Below are 20,860 nucleotides of genomic sequence, written 5' to 3' on the forward strand. Positions count from 1 at the left end.
ACACATTGGCACTATGACCCACCCTAAAGCTATTGAAGTGTTGTCAACAAATCTACTGCTAACCAGCAGACATCCTTTTGGGGATATTTGTAATCCAAGCTCCTCAAACTCATTTCCACAGCTTTAAGTTACTGTTGGCATTGAAGGAAATGTTTTAGGTGAGCAACAGGCTGTATCTCTGTTTTTTAAGTCCACAAACTGAAACGCAGGGGGCAGAAAGACCCAGTGTACTGTCATGTGCCTTACCCTCTGTCCTTTTTTTCTATTCCTTCTCTCTTCCTTTAGCTTTCTCCCATTACTCTGTCAGTCTATTTTCAGCGCTAGCTCAGTCAGTCAAATACCTCCCAGCTTGGAATGACACAAACACACAAACAGCGAGACTGACTAAAGTGCTAAGAGGGCCAGAAAACAAACGCAAGGAAATAAACTGAATACAATTGAAACTAAAGAGAAAATTGTAAAACCTACTAAAGGAACCTGCTATTAACTATGAATATGGAGGAATGGGAGAGTATGGAACCTGAGATGGCGTTGACAGATTTAGAGGAGCTTCAGTGTGAATTGCTAGAGGCCAGGGCTCAGGACGATGAAGACGAGGTGGAGGAACTCCAAAACAGGTACTTCTTTCAGCTAAGTCCCTTGCTGTGTTAATGCAATTGTTCTTAACTCGTGGGTGTATTTGAATGGGTTATGGTTTTCTGAATAAAAATATCTAAATACAGTCTGAATTTACTGGAAAATATATTGTAGAAATGATTATGTGCATACATTTTCACTTATGTTCGCCAATTACAGTATTGGGTTGTAACTGAATCAAGCTTGGTCACTTTGTGTCCTGATACAAATTGGTTTCAGAAATACTGTTTTTACGCACACACTCTTTACAAAGCAAGGACAAATAGTCACACATAGTCTAATAATATTAGCATAACCCACAGCATTTGATTAAAAAAAACAGGTGTACGTTTTCTTGTGATATGTCATTATCATTTTGTTTACTGCATTGTTCAGATGTCAGAAATAAAAAATGTGCTATACTTGTGACCATAACAGGTCACATATCAGAACATCTGATGTGTGACTAATCTATATCCTTTTTTAACACTAAACCCATGGTTTGTAGTTAATTTTACCACGCTACGTTTCATAACCAAGAACTGTCCTATACATCTTGGTACTCCATTCAAATGCAGGCACACAGACAACACATTTCTATAGACAATTTGACTGCATTGTGGGGCAAAAAATTGCTGCTGTAGCTACATAGTTGTCTTAGTCACCTTTTCTTTATAATTAACACAATGACTTCCCAGTTTTAACACTTCTGCTGCCAAGGCAAATCTTCTGTTGGGGAGAGTGGATGCTCAATGCATGTAATATTAAATTATAGTTCTTATAATTTAATATTTATACCCTCAAAAACCACTTTTAGGTACACTTGCGCGTTAACACTAATAGCCAAACATTGAATCATGTGTTTGCAGCTCAATACATTAAGGTTGCAGAAATGGTCAAGACTGATTTTGCCATAGTATGATTGTTAGTAAAATATAAGGTTGTTCCTTCTCAGAAGGTGATACTGGTTTAATCTTTGGATATTTTTATAGGTAAGAAAAAAAAGTGTAATATATTTCTGGCATAGGTATTTCACCCCTGTGCTCTGTACATTTCCAGTTTTCTAGTAATTGAACCATTACCTTACCTTACTGGCCTCAACTTGTGAACTATTAAAGATGCTGTCACATTTTCTGGTTAAAAAGAGCCCAACAGTCACTTTGAAGGAGCTGCAGAGTGGCTGGAAGTGGAGTAATGGTGCACTGGTCAACTATATCAAGAGCTCTGCATATAATTGGCCTATATCAGAGAGCAGTGTTGCAAGACATTGGGGTGTGCCAATCTCCTCATAGGCATAGGCGTAATCATATCCATTTGTCACAGGATACTCCCAATCAGATATATTATTGATTGGAAAACCGGAAGTGGGTTTTAAATGATGATAATGCCTATACACCTCATCTGCGTGTTATAACTCATTTATCACTGTGAGTCAGATGCTCCTTAACTCAGCTTCTATGGGCAAAGCAAATTGCTTATTTTTATAACTAATATAGCCTAGGCCATCTTTATGAAGAGCAACATTTCTTTTTTTCAGATCCTCAGAAAGAACTTCCAGTGGCTTCCAACTTCCAATCTGCTCCCCATCCACACCTGAGACCTTGTAACACTTACGAGTCACATGACACCGGGGAGGGAAAATGGCTAATTGGGCCCAATTTGGAGTGTACTCACTTTTGTTGCCAGCGGTTTAAACATTAATGGCTGTGTGTTGAGTTATTTTGAGGGGACAGCTAATTTACACTGTTATACAAGCTGTGCACTCACTACTTTACATTGTAACAAAGTGTCATTTCTTCAGTGTTGTCACATGAAAAGATATAAAATATATACAAAAATGTGAAGGGTGTACTCACTTCTGTGAGATACTGTACATGCTTCTTCAGTTATCTGTTGAGAGTCCAATGATGCGGTTTTTTGCAAGTGTGCATTTCAATTCCAGGTCTATGTTCTTATGTGTGTTCCCGAGCACATTGTTTAAGAACCACAGATCTAAGCTAATTTATTTTTATTTTCTTTAGTCTGCGGGAGGTGGTCCAGGACCAGTCAGTGAAACCCAAGCTGCAGTGTTTGATGGTGGATCCATCCTTCTCAATGGTGACGGTGCAGAGTGAGGACAGCGGCATTGTCTGGGAGACGGCCTCCAGCAGATGTTCCACCCCCTGGGCATCGGAAGCCAGCTACAGCTCAGACAGTTATAGCATGGATGGCTCAGCCACTGGTGGTGCGCAGGGCAAAATCACTATAGTCTTTGATGAGGAAAAGATTGTGAGCAGGAGGAAGAGGACAAGAGGAAAGAGCCGACTTAGGGACAGGTTGAGGAGACCAGGGTGCTCCAGGTCTGGATCAGAACTGGGGGTGGAGAGGCCTGAGATGACTGAGGTCTCTGTGCCCAACATCAGAGTGGAGAGTGCTGAGTCTGACACAGAATCAGGGGGAGGGAAGGACAGAGAGCAAGAGCTTTTTAGTCTGATTTCAGAGGGTTACGAGATCCTCAACATCAAAGTCCCATCCAAACTGCCAACAGTGGATGAAGAGGAGAGCACCGAGCTTAAGGACAACCTGTCCTACCTTGAGGAGACGCCCAGGATCAGGTCCAAATATAGAGGTGGTACAGAGGCCGTGCTCAGGTCTGCTCAGGACTACCCAAAATTGATGGAGGCACCGGGGGGCATAGAGGGAGAAGTAGTCAGAGTGTCTCAGCCTTTAAAACCCACAGATGAACTGGGGCCTTGCAGCCGCAGGGATGGCTTGAGAGAAATTGAATACTTTGAGGCATTTACACTGCTGGAAGAGGTGATTGTTCCTGGGAAGCAGGCTCCAGAGATATTACGGGAAGAGGCACATACAATGCCCCAGCTAGAGGGACATAACGTGGGGCAAAAGACAGCCGCAGACAGCCTCAGTGCAACTCCAAACGATGACTTTGTATTTGTCACAGACATGGAGATTGCCAGCGAGCGTCTGGATGAAGTGTTCTACGGGCACAAGCGTCATGCAACCGCAGAGGATCTGATGAATGAGGAAGAAAACAAAGAGGAGATGGGGAAGAAAGGGAGAAAGGAGAGCCTAAAGTCTCTGAAGGAGTGTGGGTCAGCACTGTTCGGCAGCGAAGAAAGCATCCTTACTCCTATATTCCTCTCCCCCGGACCTCCTAAGATCATTGACCCAGGGCTTCTAGAAGAACCAACCGCCATGTCCTTCTTGTACTCCGACCTTTATGAGGATGCCAGAGGGGAGAGGAGGAGGAGTGATGAGGAAGGCTCGGAGGCAGGGAGCCTTGTGTCAGACACAACGCTCCATGGACACCTGTCTGACTCAGAAGAAACAGATGGATATCTTGAGAAGTTTATCCTGAAAGATGAAACACCATATGTGGAATGCAGATCAGAAGAAGCAGATAATAAAAAGGAGGGATTAATGTTGTGGCCAGAAAGGTTTGAGCTGACTGGATTCTTAACAAGAGTGGATGTAGATGAAGAAAGGGAGGGTAAAGTGTGTAAGGAGGAGGAGGTTAGGGCTGCAGAAGACCTGCAACCAAGTCGTTGTGAAGAAAATGGCTGTGAATCAGCAAACAAGAACCACCTGGAGCTACACTGTGTTTTTCAGGAGGCAGTTACTAATTTATCTGAAGTTATTTCTAAAATACCAAACGAAACTGAAACAGCTGAGCCCACTACAGGTTTCATACACAATCTTGAAGCGAAAGTTGTGAAAACTGCCCCTCAGTGGCCACTAGCACCATCTCCTTCTGAGGAAGACAATGGAAAGGAGGTAGAGCTTATGAAGAGGAATGAAATGGAGAGTGAGGATGAGTGGTTGTTCACGCACCTCAGGAACTTCACAGAGGTGGAGCTGCAGACTGAGGCTACGGTTACAGAAACAGAGGTGCACAGTGAGACTTCAGAAGAGCTGGAATATGTAATGATTCCGCATCTGGTGAGAATCGAGAAACTGGTGTCTGAGACAGAAAGACAACATATTTGCACAGGCCTGGAATCTGATCTAAACAGAGGGCAGGAGTCGGAACCGAAACGTGACAATGAGAGCATGGAGAGGGAGGGAGGGTTGGAGTTGGAAAAAGAAAGGGAGGCTCCAAAGTTGGAGGAGAAAGAGAAACTGGAGAGGGAGAGAGAAAGGAACAAGCTGGAGAAAGGGAGAGAGGACAAATTGAAGCAGACACAGTTGGATAGAGCGAGAGAAATGGAGAGGCTCAAGGAAAGACAGGAGAGGGAGGAGAGAGACAGACAGGAGAGGGTGATTGAAATAGAGAAGCTAGAGGAGAGACAAGAGAAAGAAAGGGAGATGCAAAAACTGAATGAGGAGAAAGGGAGACAGGAGAGGGAGAGACAGTTGGAGTTGCAAAGAGAAAGGGACAGGATGAAAGAGCAGGAGAAGAAAGAGAGACAGGAGAGAGAGGGGCAGATGGAGTTGGAATTGGTGAAAGAAAAAGAAAGGAAAAGACTGAAAGAGGAGAGTCAACACCGGGAGAGTGAAAGGGAGAGGGAGATGATGGGGGAGAAGGAGGAGATCAGAAGACATGAGAGGGAGAGAGAAAATGAAAGGCTGGAGAAGGAGAGACTTGGAAGAGAAAGGGAGAAGCAGAGGTTGAAGGAGGAGAAAGAGAGACAGGAGAGGGAGAGGCAGTTGGAGTTGGTGAAAGAAAGGGAAAGGAAAAGGCTGAAAGGGAAGGAGGGAGAAGACACAGAGAATGAGAGACACGGTAAGGAGAAAGAAAGACAGAAGAGGGAGTGTGAAAGGGAGAAACTGAAGGAACTGGAAGAGAGACAGGAGGGAGGAAGGGAGAAGCAAAGGCTGAATGAGGAGGAGAGGGGGGGACAGTTGGAGTTGGAGAGGGAGAGAGAAACAGAAAGGCTGAAGGAGAGGGAAGGGAGAGAAAGGGAGAAGCAGAGGTTCAATGAGAGACAGGAGATGGAGCAGAAAGGCAGACAGGTGAGGGAGAATGAAAGAGAAAAACTGGAGAAGAGACAAGAAAAAGAAAGGGAGACGCAAATGCTGAATGAGGAGGATACACAAGAGAAGGAAGAGAAAAAGACATTGCTAGAGTTGGAAAGAGAGGTGGAGAGGATGGAAGAGAAAGACAGACAGGCAAGTGAGAGTGCTAAAGAGAAACTGGAGAAGGAAAGACATGAGAATGAAAAGGAAAAGCAGAAGGTGAGACAGGAAAGGGTAGAGATGGAGAGACAGGAAAGGGAAGAGATGGAGAGACAGGAAAGGGAAGAGATGGAGAGACAGGAAAGGGAAGAGATGGAGAGACAGGAAAGGGTAGAGATGGAGAGACAGGAAAGGGAAGAGAAGGAGAGACGGGAAAGGGAAGAGATGGAGAGACGGGAAAGGGAAGAGATGGAGAGACGGGAAAGGGAAGAGATGGAGAGACGGGAAAGGGAAGAGATGGAGAGACGGGAAAGGGAAGAGATGGAGAGACGGGAAAGGGAAGAGATGGAGAGACGGGAAAGGGTAGAGATAGAGAGACGGGAAAGGGAAGAGAAGGAGAGACGGGAAAGGGAAGAGAAGGAGAGACGGGAAAGGGAAGAGATGGAGAGTCGGGAAAGGGAAGAGATGGAGAGTCGGGAAAGGGAAGAGATGGAGAGTCGGGAAAGGGAAGAGATGGAGAGACGGGAAAGGGAAGAGATGGAGAGACGGGAAAGGGAAGAGATGGAGAGAGGGGAAAGGGAAGAGATGGAGAGACGGGAAAGGGAAGAGATGGAGAGACGGGAAAGGGTAGAGATGGAGAGACAGGAAAGGGAAGAGAAGGAGAGACAGGAAAGGGTAGAGATGGAGAGACAGGAAAGGGAAGAGAAGGAGAGACAGGAAAGGGAAGAAAACGAGAAAAAGGGGCAAGAGAGAGAACAGGACAAGTTGGAGACGGAAAGAGAAAAGCATAGGCTAAAGGAGGAGAAGGAGAAGCTGGAGGGGCAGATGGAGTTGGTGAAAGAAAAAGAAAGGAAAAGGCTGATGGAGGAAAAAAATAGAGAGGAAAGGGAGAGACAGTTGGAGTTGGAAAGAGAAAAGGAGAGGATGAAAGAGGAGAAAGAGAGACAGGAGAGGGAGAATGCTAGAAAGAAGCTGAAGGAGGGGAAACAGGAAAGAGAGGAGGAGAGAATGGGGGGAGAGCGAGAATGGGAGAGGCTGGAGGAGAAACAGGAGAGTGAAAGGGAGAAACATAGGCTAATTGAGGAGGAAAAGGAGAGACTGGAGAGGGAAAGGCAGCTGGGGTTGGTGAAAGAAAAAGAAAGGAAAGGGCTGATGGAGGAGAGACAGGAGGGAAAAAAACAGGAGAGGGAGAGTGAGTTGGAGTTGGAAAGACAAAGGGAGAGGATGCGGGAGGAGAAAGAGAGAAATAGTGCTAGAGAGAAGCTGAAGGAGAGACAGGAAAGGGAGAAGGAGAGTGAGATAGAAAGTGAGAGGCTGGAGGAGAAACAGGGAAGGGAAAGGAAGAAGCGTAGACTAATGGAGGATAAGGATAGACTGGAGAGGGAGAGGGAGTTGGAGAAGCAGAGGCTGAAGGTGGAGCGACAGTTAATGCTGGGGAGAGAAAGGGTGAGGCCAAGGAGACAGGAGGTCGAGGAGAAGAAGACACTGGAGAGGCAGAGGATGATGGAGTTGGAAGGGGAGAATGTACATGGGGAGAAAAGGAAAAGAAGAAATCAGATTCTAAAGGAGAGCGAGAACCCTATTGAGGCTGACTTTGAGATCTTTGATGAAGAGGAGGAAAGCCAGGCCAAAGCAGTCATTGCCCAGCTGGGGATGGATTGGTTCTGTCTGGGCTGTGGTTGTCTGCTTTCTGAGACTGACACACTGTCTGGAGGACACCAGGACCATGAAGTCACCAGCGTAGAGACAGCATTTGAAGATATCAGGGTGAGTTTTAAAGTTGCAGAAGGTAATTTTAGTATGGTCAAAGGAGTTTTGCCGTATGGTAACAAAACATCAACAATTGGAGATTAAAGGCTTTAAAATGGTGGCACTTCTCAAACCTGGGCGTACTCTTTTAATAGATGGCTCAACCATCACCCATTCAGAAATGTGCCAAATCCTCTCCTCATGCACTAGTGATGCAAGTATAGAAAGTGTCACATGTAGTGCTCAGTTTAAAGGTTCGATATGACATCATTAAGCTATGACACTGATCCATTATCTGTTTGCGCTGTACTCACAGTTCAGTTATTTCAGTAACACCCAGACTGCTTTTGTGAGTTTGTGTGTGTGTCTGTGATTTGAGTATTGATAATATGACCCATGAAAATGATTTGCTCTTTCTCATGATTATCTCACGACTCATAAGACAGACTGCAATAAAAAAAACTAATTTGCTAAACCTTTTCTGCAAATTTGTATCCAGGACAAGGATGATCTGCATGCACTGCGTGCACAATTATTAGGCAAGTGAGTATTCTGATTGTATGATAATTTCTATGCACATTTTCCAACTCCAAACTATTTAAACTTGAATGTTCATTGGATTGAATCATTTTCAGGTGATAAGTATTTGTGTAATGAGGGAGGGTGTGGCAACAGTGAATAAAACCTTATATCAAGGTGTGCATAATTATTAGGTGCCTTCATGACCTCAGGTATAATGGGCCAAAAAAGAGATTTAACTGACACTGAAAAGTCATAAATTGTAAAATGTCTTTCACATGGATGCAACACTCTGAAATAGCAAAAAAATGTTGTTGTGACCACCGGACACTCAAACGTTTTGTTGCAAATAGTCAACTGGGGTGCAAAAAATGCATGGAGAAGAAAAGATGCAAATGAACTGCAAAAGACCTGAGAATAATTAAGCGTGAAGCTACCAGGAACCCATTATCCTCCAGTGCCACCATATTCCAGAACTGCAACCTACCTGGAGTGTCCAGAAGTACAAGGTGTCAAGTGCTCAGAGAAATGGCAATGGTCAAGAAAGCTGAAAGAAGACCCCCACTGAATAAAATTCACACATTGCAGCATATAGATTGGGCAAAGGAAGTTCCTGAAGACAGATTTTTCATAGGTTTTATGGATAGATGCAATGAGAGTGACACACGATGGATCAGATGGAGGGGCCTGTGGACACAGGGCACCACTTTGAGTCAGTCACCAGCCAGGTGGAAGAGGGGTCCTGGTATGGGCTGCTATCATTAAGGATGATGTAGTTGGACCTTTCCGAGTTGAAGATGGACTAAATCTCAACTCCCATACCTACTGCCAGTTTCTGGAAGATACTTTCTTAAAGCAGTGGTACTGGAAGAAGTCCTCAGCATTCAAGAAGGCCATGTTCTTTATGCAGGACAATGCTCCATCGCATGCATCCAAGTACTCCACTGCTTGCCTACCAAGCAGGGGCCACAAAGATGACAGAATAATGACTTGGCCCCCTTCCTTCCCTGACTTAAATCCTATTGAGAACTTGTGGACCCTTCTCAAATGTGAGATTTACAGTCAGGGAGGACAATACACATCTTTAAACAACATTTGAGAGGCTGTGGTTGCTGCTTCAGCGAAAGTTGATTGTGAACAGATCAAGAAACTGACAGACTGCATGGAAGGAATGCTCATGGCAGTTATTGAAAAGAAGGGTGGCTATATTGGTCATTGAATATTTTTGAAAGGCCAGAAATGTTATTTAATTTTCATTTTGTGTAACTTTTTTGTTGCACAAAAAACTGAGAATAAACAAGTGAGTTGGAGATTTTTTATTTAGTTGCCTAATAATTGTGCACACTTATGTATTCCCCTGAGAAAGATCAAAACAAATGTTTCCTTTGTAAAACATTCAGGTTTGAGGTTCAATAATATTTTGGATTGACTGAGAGCATTGTGTTTGTTCCACAATAAAATAAATCTTGAGGAGTACGATTTGCCTAATAATTGTGCACACAGTGTGGTTTGAAATGGTACAGTGATATCTGACCTTGCCCCTCCTTGTCCCTGGTGTGAATACGTTGTTGGGTTCTGTGGGATCCATAACATGACCTATATCGACTCTGTACACGGCTGTCAAATAAGCATAGTCATACAATAAGCATGAAGGATTTCTTTTGTCATCATGGAATTGGTGCAGCAGGATATCCTAGTTGTTGAGAGCATTGCGCCAGTAAACTAAATGTTGCAGTGTCTAATCCCTGAGCCAGCAAGGTGAAAAATTATTTGTTCTGTCATTGAAGAAAGGAGATAAGCAACAATTGCTTCCAGGTTGTTGCTGAAAATAAGAATGTGCTCTTAAAATGAAAGTCCACCACTTTTAAATTCTTGATAGATAAATGACTTGAACGAAGGTGGGAAGACATTGTAATGAGGCGAACATAAAAGGCAAAGGCGTGTTCGAATGAAGAAATGTTAAGATCGGACGCGAAAATCTGTTTATTGCGTTAAGCATACACTTTTACCACATTTGAATCTAAATATTTCATATTTCAGTCTAATAATTATATTTCAGTTTAAGTAATAATGATTAAATAGCATTGGCAGTGTAAAATTCATCTTCAGTCTCGCTAGAAATTGCTCAATTATGTCTGTTACAGGTAGTAAGTAGATACTAGTAGACCTATTACTGACTAATAAACGGCATACAGTTCATAGATGCTATGTGTGGTGGAAGTAAACTTAATAAGACATGTTAGTTTAACACAATGACTAATGGTGTCTAGTTAAATATTCAAACTTGGTGTGATTTTAATGCATGACAAAACAATCTAATGTCGAGTCGGAATTTTCTGATGAGGTGGTATGTCCCAATCGGTCCCAGTACTGGCATATTAGATTACTATATACAAAATAGTATATACTTTATCATCCGCAAAGTACGTACTTGTAGTACGTTGTATGTAATAGATTCAACTTTGTCATTGAACAGTATGAGTACAGTACAACGAAATGCAGTTAGTATGCAATTTGAGGTTTCCTTGTAGTTCACATAGCCTAGTGGTTTAGCTATTCAGTTGTGATTCTATGGACGACCATCTACAGTAATCTTTGTACAATTGTACACTTTAGTTCTGTGTATAAATGTTTTGTTGCCCGCATTATTTCAGCAAACATGTAATGGCTGTATGAGACTGTATGCTGGTGGAGAGACTACCAGTAACCCCTGTGGTCTTGTGGGAAGATCCCTGACCTTCAATATTTTGACGCAAATTGGATTCCCCTCTTAGACTTTTTGTCTCTCTGAAATAATAACTTTTCAGCTGTCGCAGAACACTATATCCACTCGGTAATACCAGGAATCTCATATTTACAACAATAATTGTATTATGTGACCCTTTCATACTTGTTTTCTAAAGAAACAAGAGCCATGGAGTGTGTGGAGTCATTGTTTTCGTTATAGGTACTATATAGCTATTAACTGAGTACACTTTCATTTCGTTAATAAACGTTCTGTTGTCCACGGTATTTGAGCAAAAATGTAATGACTGAAGTAATACTTGCATTCCCAGTGTTCCCAGTCTGCCACATATAAAACTGAAGATCGAAATCAGCCAGGGAAACAACATTCACCCCTTCTAATCGTCGGCATGGCTGAACTGGGCTTGCCTGGTTCCTTTTCTGGTTTGCTTATTACTGTTTAAATTTTTCTTTTTGTTAATTCTGCACAGTCGCTCATCCAGTACGACTACCACTTTTGGAAATTAATTCATGATTGAATACGGACTATTACACTATTTACTTTGATACTTTTGTCCTGCCGCAGATTTGTTCACCAAAATGCCGACGGAGGAGAAAGAAGAGAGACGAACGTGCCGGTATCCTACAAACCTGATTCCAAAAAAGTTGGGACACTGTACAATTGTGAATAAAAACAGAATGCAATGATGTGGAAGTTTCAAATTTCAATATTTTATTCAGAATACAACTTAGATGACATATCAAATGTTTAAACTGAGAAAATCTATCCCTTTAAAGGAAAAATAAGTTGATTTTAAATTTCATGGTATCTCAAAAAAGTTGGGACAAGGCCATGTTTACCACAGTGTGGCATCCCCTCTTCTATTCATAACAGACTGCAAACGTCTGGGGACTGAGGAGACAAGTTGCTCAAGTTTATGAATAGGAATGTTGTCCCATTCTTGTCTAATATAGGCTTCTAGTTGCTCAACTATCTTAGATCTACTTTGTTGCACCTTCTTCTTTATGATGTGCCAAATGTTTTCAATGGGTGAAAGATCTGGACTGCAGGCTGGCCATTTCAGTACCCGGATCCTTCTTCTATGCAGCCATGACATTGTAATTGTTGCAGTATGTGGTCTGGCATTGTCATGTTGGAAAATGCAAGGTCTTCCGTGAAAGAGACAACGTCTGGATGGGAGCATATGTTGTTCTAGAACTTGGATATAACTGTCAGCATTGATGGTGCCTTTCCAGATGTGTTGGCTGCCCATGCCACACGCACTCATGCAACCCCATACCATCAGAGATGCAGGCTTCTGAACTGAACGCTGATAACAACTTGGGTTGTCCTTGTCCTCTTTAGTCCGGATGACATGGTGTCCCAGTTTTCCAAAATGAACTTCAAATTCTGATTCGTCTGACCATAGAAAATGTTCCAGTTTGCCACAGTCAATTTTAAATGATCCTTGGCCCAGAGGAAACGCCTGCGCTTCTGGATCCTGTTTAGATACAGCTTATTTTTTGACGTATAGAGTTTTAGCCGGCAACGGTGAATGGCACGGTGGATTGTGTTCACGGACAATGTTTTCTGGAAGTATTCCTGAGCCCATGTTGTGATTTCCATTACAGTATCATTCCTGTATGTGATGCAGTGCCGTCTGAGGGCCGAAGATCACGGGCATCCAGTATGGTTTTCCGGCCTTGACCCTTACGCACAGAGATTGTTCCAGATTCTCTGAATCTTTGGATGATACTATGCACTGAAGATGATGATAACTTCAAACTCTTTGCAATTTTTACTCTTTGCAATTTTCCTATCTGATATTGCTCCACTATTTTTCGCCACAGCATTGGGGATCCTCTGCCCATCTTGACTTCTGAGAGACACTGCCACTCTGAGAGGCTCTTTTTATACCCAATCATGTTGCCAATTGACATAATAAGTTGCAAATTGGTCCTCCAGCTGTTCCTTATCTGTACATTTAACTTTTTCGGCCTCTTATTGCTACCTGTCCCAACCTTTTTTGGAATGTGTAGCTCTCATGAAATCCAAAACGAGCCAATATTTGGCATGACATTGCAAAATGTCTCACTTTCAACATTCAATATGTTATCTATATTCTATTGTGAATTAAATATAAGTTTATGAGATTTGTAAATTATTCCATTCCTTTTTTACTCACAATTTGTACAGTGTCCCAACTTTTTTGGAATAGGGTTTGTATGTAGATCTCGAACAAGATACTGCAACCCGCTATTACCAAGCATTTTACTCGCAAATGTTCAGTCCCTCTACAATAAAATGGAAGAACTACATGCACCGATTAACCTTCAGCTGGACATTGCGAACTGTACTAACGTTTGTAGAGACCTGGTTGGATCCTATGGTGCCCGACTCAGCCATAACCCCTGTTGGTTTTTCTATCTACCAGCAGGACAAAATTTGGAGTCAGGTAAACGTACAGGCAGAAGGGTCTGAATTATGGTTAACTTTTGCTGGGTTTGCATGTTGCAGTACTTTCAACATACTGTAACAACAGATTGGCCTGATGTTCTGTGATGCAGCCAATTGGGACATTGATAATTATACAGACTCTCTCTTAGCATATCTCCAAGTGCATCACTGTTGTCGTACTGAGGGTAAATGTCCAGACATTTTCCAACAAAAAGCACATGGGTTAATGGTAATGCCCGTGTTATGCTCAGAGCACGGTCCTCTACATATATTTCCGGGGACCTGGAGGCTCTGAGGAGGTCCAGATATGACCTATGGAAGATCAGATACTATAATCAGACAGGGGTTTCGTACATAGGATGACTCCGCAGAGGTACAGACATACGATGAGCAGAAATGTTGGTTTGGTCGACAGGCAGAGGTTTGGTACACAGGAATACTGGGAACGGACACTGTGACCACTAGAAAACAAGAAAGTGTGGACGACTTTGGAAACATAAGACGAACTGGCAGCTGGAACAATCAGAGAAGACAGGTTAAGTAGACAGGGATAACGAGGGAATGGGTGGTGGTGGGGTAATACCCCAATCTCAAGGCCATATGTTTTCTTAGGCCTTTCTGTCTGTGTGCGTGGGCTGCATCATCTAAGAACTCAGTGTTTTGGGATCACTCATTAATATATTCCCTAAAACGTGTGATTATGCATGCATATTGATATATTCATAAAACATGTGATTATATATGCAGTTTATAGAAAATTCCCTCACATTCGCAGAGTGCTGTATCAAAGCATATTCATGGAAAGTTGACTAGAAGGGAAAATATGCACAAGCAACAGGAATGACCACAGCCTTGAGAGGATTGTCAAGCAAAGCCGATTTAAGAACTTGGGGGAGCTTCACAAGGAGTGGACTGAGGCTGAAGTCAGTGCATCAAGAGCCCCCACACACAGATATGCCCAAGAAATCAGCATTCCTAGTGCATTCCTAGTGTCAAGCAACTCCTGAACCAGAGTCAATGTCAGATGTGTCTTACCTGGGTGAAGGATTAAGGAACTGGACCGTTGCTCAGTGGTCCAACGTCCTCTCTTCGGATGAAAGTAAATGCTGCATTTCATTTGGAAATCAAGGTCCCAGAGTCTGGATGAAGAGTGGAGAGGCACATAATCCAAGTCCAGTGTGAAATTACCACAGTTAGAGATGATTTGTGGTGCCATTTCAACTGATTGTGTTGGTCCACTCTATTTTATCAAGTCCAGACTCAATGCAGCCGTCTACCAGATTTTGGAGCGCTTCATGCTTCCATCTGCTGACAAGCTTTATGGAGATGCTGATTTCCTTTTCCATCAGGACTTGGCAGCTGACAACAGTGCCAAAATGACTGGTAAATGGTTTGCTGCTCATAGTATTACTGTGTTTGATTGGCCAGCCAACTCGCCTGACCCGAACCCCATAGTGGATCTATGGGGCATTGCCAAGAGGAAATGAGATACACCAGACCCAACAACACAGATGAGCTGAAGGCCACTATCAAAGACACCTGTGCTTCCATAACACCTCAGCAGTGCCAAAGGTTGATTGCCTCCATGCCACGCCGCACTGATGCAATAATTCGCGCAAAAGGATACCCGACCAAGTATTCAGTGAATAAATTAACATATACTTTGGAATGACCCTTATTCCCAGCAGACCCTTAGGCCGTAAGGTCTCCGGTGCCTGTCGAGGCGGCAATCCCCGAACCCGGTGGTGGACACCGGAAGTAAGGGATGCCGTCAAGCTGAAGAAGGAGTCCTATCAGGCCTGGTTGGCTTGTGGGACTCCTGAGGCAGCTGACGGGTACCGACAGGCCAAGCGGGCTGCAGCCCGGGTGGTTGTGGAGGCAAAAACTCGGGCCTGGGAGGAGTTCGGTGAGGCCATGGAGAAGGACTATCGGCTGGCCTCGAAGAGATTCTGGCAAACCATCCGGCGCCCCAGGAGAGGGAAACAGTGCCCTACCAACGCTGTTTACAGTAGAGGTGGGCAGCTGTTGACCTCAACTGAGGATGTCGTCGGGCGGTGGAAGGAGTACTTCGAGGATCTCCTCAATCCCGCTGTCACGTCTTCCTTTGAGGAAGCAGAGGATGAGGGCTCAGAGGTGGACTCGTCCATCACCCGGGCTGAAGTCACAGAGGTGGTCAAGAAACTCCTCGGTGGCAAGGCACCGGGGGTGGATGAGATCTGCCCTGAGTACCTCAAGTCTCTGGATGTTGTGGGGCTGTCTTGGTTGACACGCCTGTGCAACATCGCCTGGCGGTCGGGGACAGTGCCTCTGGGATGGCAGACCGGGGTGGTGGTCCCTCTTTTTAAGAAGGGGGACCGGAGGGTGTGTTCCAACTATAGGGGGATCACACTTCTCAGCCTCCATGGGAAAGTCTATGCCAGAGTTCTGGAGAGGAGAATACGGCCGATAGTAGAACCTCGGATTCAGGAGGAACAGTGTGGTTTTCGTCCGGGCCGTGGAACACTGGACCAGCTCTATACCCTCTACGTTCATGGGAGTTTGCCCAACCAATCCACATGTGTTTTGTGGATTTGGAGAAGGCATTCGACTGTGTCCCTCGCGGCATCTTGTGGAGAGTGCTTCGGGAATATGGGGTCCTGGGTCCTTTGCTAAGGGCTCTCAGGTCCCTGTACAACCGAAGCAGGAGCTTGGTCCGCATTGCCGGCAGTAAGTCAGACTTGTTCCCAGTGCATGTTGGACTCCGGCAGGGCTGCCCTTTGTCACCAGTTCTGTTCGTAATTTTTATGGACAGAATTTCTAGGCGCAGCCAGGGGCCGGAGGGTGTCAGGTTTGGGGACCAAACAATTTGGTCTCTGCTCTTTGCAGATGATGTTTGTCATGTTGGCCCCTTCTAACCAGGACCTTCAACATGCACTGGGACGGTTTGCAGCCGAGTGTGAAGCGGTGGGGATGAAAATCAGTACCTCCAAATCTGAGGCCATGGTCCTCAGTCGGAAAAGGGTGGCTTGCCCACTTCAGGTTGGTGGAGAGTGCCTGCCTCAAGTGGAGGAGTTTAATTATCTAGGGGTCTTGTTCACGAGTGAGGGAAGGATGGAGCGGGAGATTGACAGACGGATCGGTGCAGCTTCTGCAGTAATGCAGTCGATGTATTGGTCTGTCGTGGTGAAGAAAGAGCTGAGCCGCAAGGCGAAGCTCTCGATTTACCGGTCAATCTACGTTCCTACTCTCACCTATGGTCATGAGCTTTGGGTCATGACCGAAAGGACAAGATCCCGGATACAGGCGGCCGAAATGAGCTTTCTCCGCAGGGTGGCTGGGCGATCCCTTAGAGATAGGGTGAGAAGCTCGGTCACCCGGGAGGAGCTCAGAGTAGAGCCGCTGCTCCTCCACATCGAGAGGGGTCAGCTGAGGTGGCTTGGGCATCTGTTTCGGATGCCTCCGGAACGCCTTCCTGGGAAGGTGTTCCGGTCCCGTCCCACCGGGAGGAGACCCCGGGGAAGACCTAGGACACGCTGGAGTGACTATGTCTCCCGGCTGGCCTGGGAACGCCTCGGTGTCCCCCCGGAAGAGCTAGAGGAAGTGTCTGGGGAGAGGGTAGTCTGGGCATCCCTGCTTAGACTGCTGCCCCCGCGACCCGGCCCCGGATAAAGCGGAAGAAGATGGATGGATGGATACTTAGGAAAACTTTGCAGGAGTTTCTAACTGATTAGCTGATTAGAGCTCTTCTCAGGTCGACATTTCTGTATTTTGAATATCTTATTCTAATATTTTGAGATGCTGGATTTTTTATTCCCTTGAGCCGTTAGCTGTAATCATCAAGATAAAAAAGAATTTTTTTTGCCATGTTCCACTTCAACTTTTCCTCGATATTCATATTTTTTTTAGATGCACCTGTGTATGTCTGTAAAAACTCTCAGCATCCTCTTAGGCTCCATCAGCTGCCATCTCCCCTCTGTAAAAGGCATCTACCATACACGATGCCTTAGGAAATTACAGAAAATCATAAAATACTTGAATTAGTGTCTAGATACATCTTTTGAATGTATTATATTTCCCATTTATCACAGCTCCCAAGTAATCTCAAAAGACCAATCAAACCACAGATAGTCTACGTTGTCACAAGTTGTGACCAGTAATCCTGTCTTAGTTGATCACATACACAGTTAACTCCACAAAGATCAACAGAGGCTATAAAAACGCATGTTTGACTGGGTAGCAGCAGGTAAAGTGTTTGATTGTATTTTAACCACATAATCCATAATACTAAAAAAGGTGGAGCCAGTGCAGGATGCTAATATAAAAATTTTGCATATTGCAACTCAAATCTAACAAATGGCTTTCAAGGGGAAAATAATTTCATAGTGTCTATACTCCAATGTTACATATCAGGATTGTTCAACACAGGCCCAACTCATTTTACTTAATGAGGTACTGATTAGGTGATTACCTGAACCAAATCTAATTTAACAAGGAAAAGTATAAAAACCACTGCTGTGGTCATCACTATCCTCTTGCAATAGGACCAGCTGAATGGCAAAAACAGTGCAAGTAGTACACCAAAGGTAATTTAAATAAAAAAAAATAACTATTCAGCATGACAAAAGAGTTGAAAAGAAAAGCTATGAGTGAGGAAAAGAAGGATTCAATTCTGGCTTTACTGGCAGAGGGATAACGATGGAAGCGTCAGGTTGCTTCCATCCTTAAGATTTCAAAGACGGTGGTTCATAAGAACATTGTCAAGCAACAGATGGTATCATGACATTTATTTTCATAAACTGTATTTTGTCAGTTGACACAGAATGATACAGGATGGTCATAATGCTATCATGACATATTCAAAAACTGTATTTTCTCAGTTCAAGTAAAGTGACACAGGATGGTCATAATGCTATCATGACATTTTCATAAACTGTATTTCCTCAGTTCAAGTAAACTGAAACTGTATTTCCTCAGTTCATAAAATGACGGGAGGGTCATGGCACATGACTCTTTATAGTACTGTATATAAAATCTACACTAAAATCAGTGGCATGACTAGCATGGTCTCCTTTTGTCAAAATGTATGATTATATTCAGCACTGGAAGAAATTAAGAGACCACTCCTACTTTTTCTTAAATCAGCATATCTACATGTATGGCAACCATTCCATTCCAGTGTCTGTTAAATTCCAAGATCAAGCAACATACATTGGGGACAACAAAGCTAAAGACTGGTAGAGAGCAAAAACGACTTTCCACTGACCGAGATAACCGTCAACTCATTCGAATGTCACTCAGCAATGGTAGGATGACATCAAGTGACTTACAAAAAGAATGGCAAACAGCAGCTGGGGTGAAGTGCACAGCGAAGACAGTTTGAAACAGGCTCCTAGGGGCAGGGCTGAAGTCGTGCAAAGCCTCTCCAGATCTGGTCATCTAATGATGGACACCTGGAGAGGCCTACAAGACACAGTGTCTCGCACCCACTGTGACATTTTGGTGGAGGATCGGTGATGGTCTAGGGATACTTCAGCAAGGCTGGTATTGGGCAGATTTATCTTTGTGAAGGACGCATGAATCAAGCCAAGTACAAAGTTATCATGGAAGAACACCTGCTTACTTCTGCTCTGACAATGTTCCCAACTCTGAGAATTGGTTTTTCCAGCAGGCCACACAGCCATGTCAATCAAGGTGTGGAAAGAGGACCACCAGATTTGGACCCTGTCATGGCCAGCCCAATCTCCAGACCTGAACCCCATTGAAAACCTCTGGAATTAGATCAAGAGGAAGATAGATGGTCACAAGCCATCAAACAAAGCTGAGCTACATGAATCTTTGTGCCAGGAGTGGCATAAAGTCACCCAACAGCAATGTGACAGACGCATGAAAGCTGTGATTAAAAATCTGTGTTATTCCACTAAATATTGATTTCTGAACTCTTCCTAAGTTAAAACATTAGTATTTTGTTGTGGAATTCTATTTATTTTTTGTATTATTTGAGGTCTGAAAACAATGCACCAGTTGTTTTCTACAAATAAATGCTCTATTTTTATTTGGAATTTGGGAGTAATGTCGTCAGTAGTTTATAGAATAAAATACATACCTATGAGTAGTGACTAGTAAAACCAGAGAAACTGATCATTTTGCAGTGCTCTCTTAATTTTTTCCAGAGCTGTATATTGATTATTGATTATGTGTTAGGGACCACTCCCTCTGCTGTTTTTGGAGGTCACTAATTTCAGTAGTGTACATCTAGAATTATGTTATCAGTAGTCGGAATTATTTGGCTTGCTCATTCTTAAATCGTGTTTCCACATGGAATCATTGTTTCAACACTATAGAATCAGTGATTATGGAAAAAACAAACAATGCGAGACCGGATCATTTCATTAATTTTGAGTTTTGTAGAACAAACAATCATAAAATATATTTTATACTTTAATACAATAACAGTTTTATATAGGCCTACAATCCGTCCGTAGCTCAAAATTGAATTTGCTGTTGTCTGTGATTCAAATGAATAAGCTCATTTGTGGGAAAAAGATTGAGAAGATTAATTTAAATTATTTTACAAATATATAGATAGCCCATTCAAACGTGTGTGCTTCGATAATGTCCACCACACGTGTCATCTGCCAAAGTTTGTTTTTTGATAACGTCACCTGATGTATCATCAAAAGGTGATGATTGTGACCCCTTTGGTGTTCCATATGTCAAGCAATGGTAGAGCTGTCATCAGACCTGAAAATTCAAGCCGGGTCCAGTACCGATCCGATGTAACCAAAACAAAATGAGCCCTGTGTGAAGAGAAACAACAAACAAAAAACTGCAGGAGTATTAACAATAGATATAATTTCCAAGTATGATCAAAATTAATTGTTGGTTCTATGTAGTACTGTCAATATTTTTAGCCTGATTTTGTTTAAGTTTTCAAGCAGACAAAGAAAGACCTTTTTATTAATTACTTGTTTGGCGCACAGGCCTACACCCAGCTCTTACCCTCCTTGCTGTGTATCTTATCTTTCTTTATTAATATGATAATTTATGTAAATATTGTTATTATTCAAAGTGTGAGTCACTTCTGCTTTTAAATATAATACATATTTATTTTAAAAATAGAATAACAATTAGAATCTTACATTGATAAATAAACAAAAACCAGGCAAGCCTAGTTCAGCCGGCCCGCAATTGATAATGTTGCGACCTCAAGATTCAAATCCGGGTCGCCCACATGAAAGGCAGTGTCGTTAACCACTGCACCACAGAGCTGTACATTTACAGGGTAAATCCTCTTTTGCCACTGGCCGTTTTAATAGTTAATTGGCCATTTGTGAATGACATTGATACAGTTAAACTGACTAACGTTTCTTACTAAGTTTAACTCCACCGCAAATAGTGGCTATGTATTATGTTTGCCATTGGACGTTTTTACAGCGTATTAGCCAGTAATAAGCTTTACCGGTATCTACTAACGCACTGGAATAGTCATAAGAATTAAGCAATTGCTAGCGAGTCTGCCAAAGCGATTTCATTTCATGGTATAAGAGCGTACAGTTTTCTTTCTTTCATGAATGACATTTATACAATAAGTATAAATAAAGTCGAGGATAACGAACTTTTTCATCAAGTGAAAAGACGAGAGAATCGTAGAATCTATCGGAAATGATGAATAAATATTGTTGCTCTCAATAGATTCGAACT

At 43.1% G+C, this 20,860-nt stretch overlaps 1 protein-coding gene across 1 annotated transcript in view; it reads left to right on the forward strand.

The window, feature by feature from the left end:
• Positions 1-307: 307 nt before the first annotated feature.
• The window catches only part of cmya5 (cardiomyopathy associated 5), a 102,510-nt gene continuing 81,957 nt past the window's right edge, over positions 308-20,860 (forward strand). The window contains exons 1-3 of the mRNA XM_029124866.2: positions 308-617; positions 2,637-5,181; positions 6,667-7,497. Of these exons, the coding sequence (XP_028980699.2) occupies positions 490-617; positions 2,637-5,181; positions 6,667-7,497 (3,504 nt within the window). The 5' untranslated portion in view covers positions 308-489. The remainder of the gene's footprint in view (positions 618-2,636; positions 5,182-6,666; positions 7,498-20,860) is intronic.

This window comes from Esox lucius, chromosome 13 (assembly GCF_011004845.1).
Source record: "Esox lucius isolate fEsoLuc1 chromosome 13, fEsoLuc1.pri, whole genome shotgun sequence".
Lineage (NCBI taxonomy): Eukaryota > Metazoa > Chordata > Actinopteri > Esociformes > Esocidae > Esox > Esox lucius.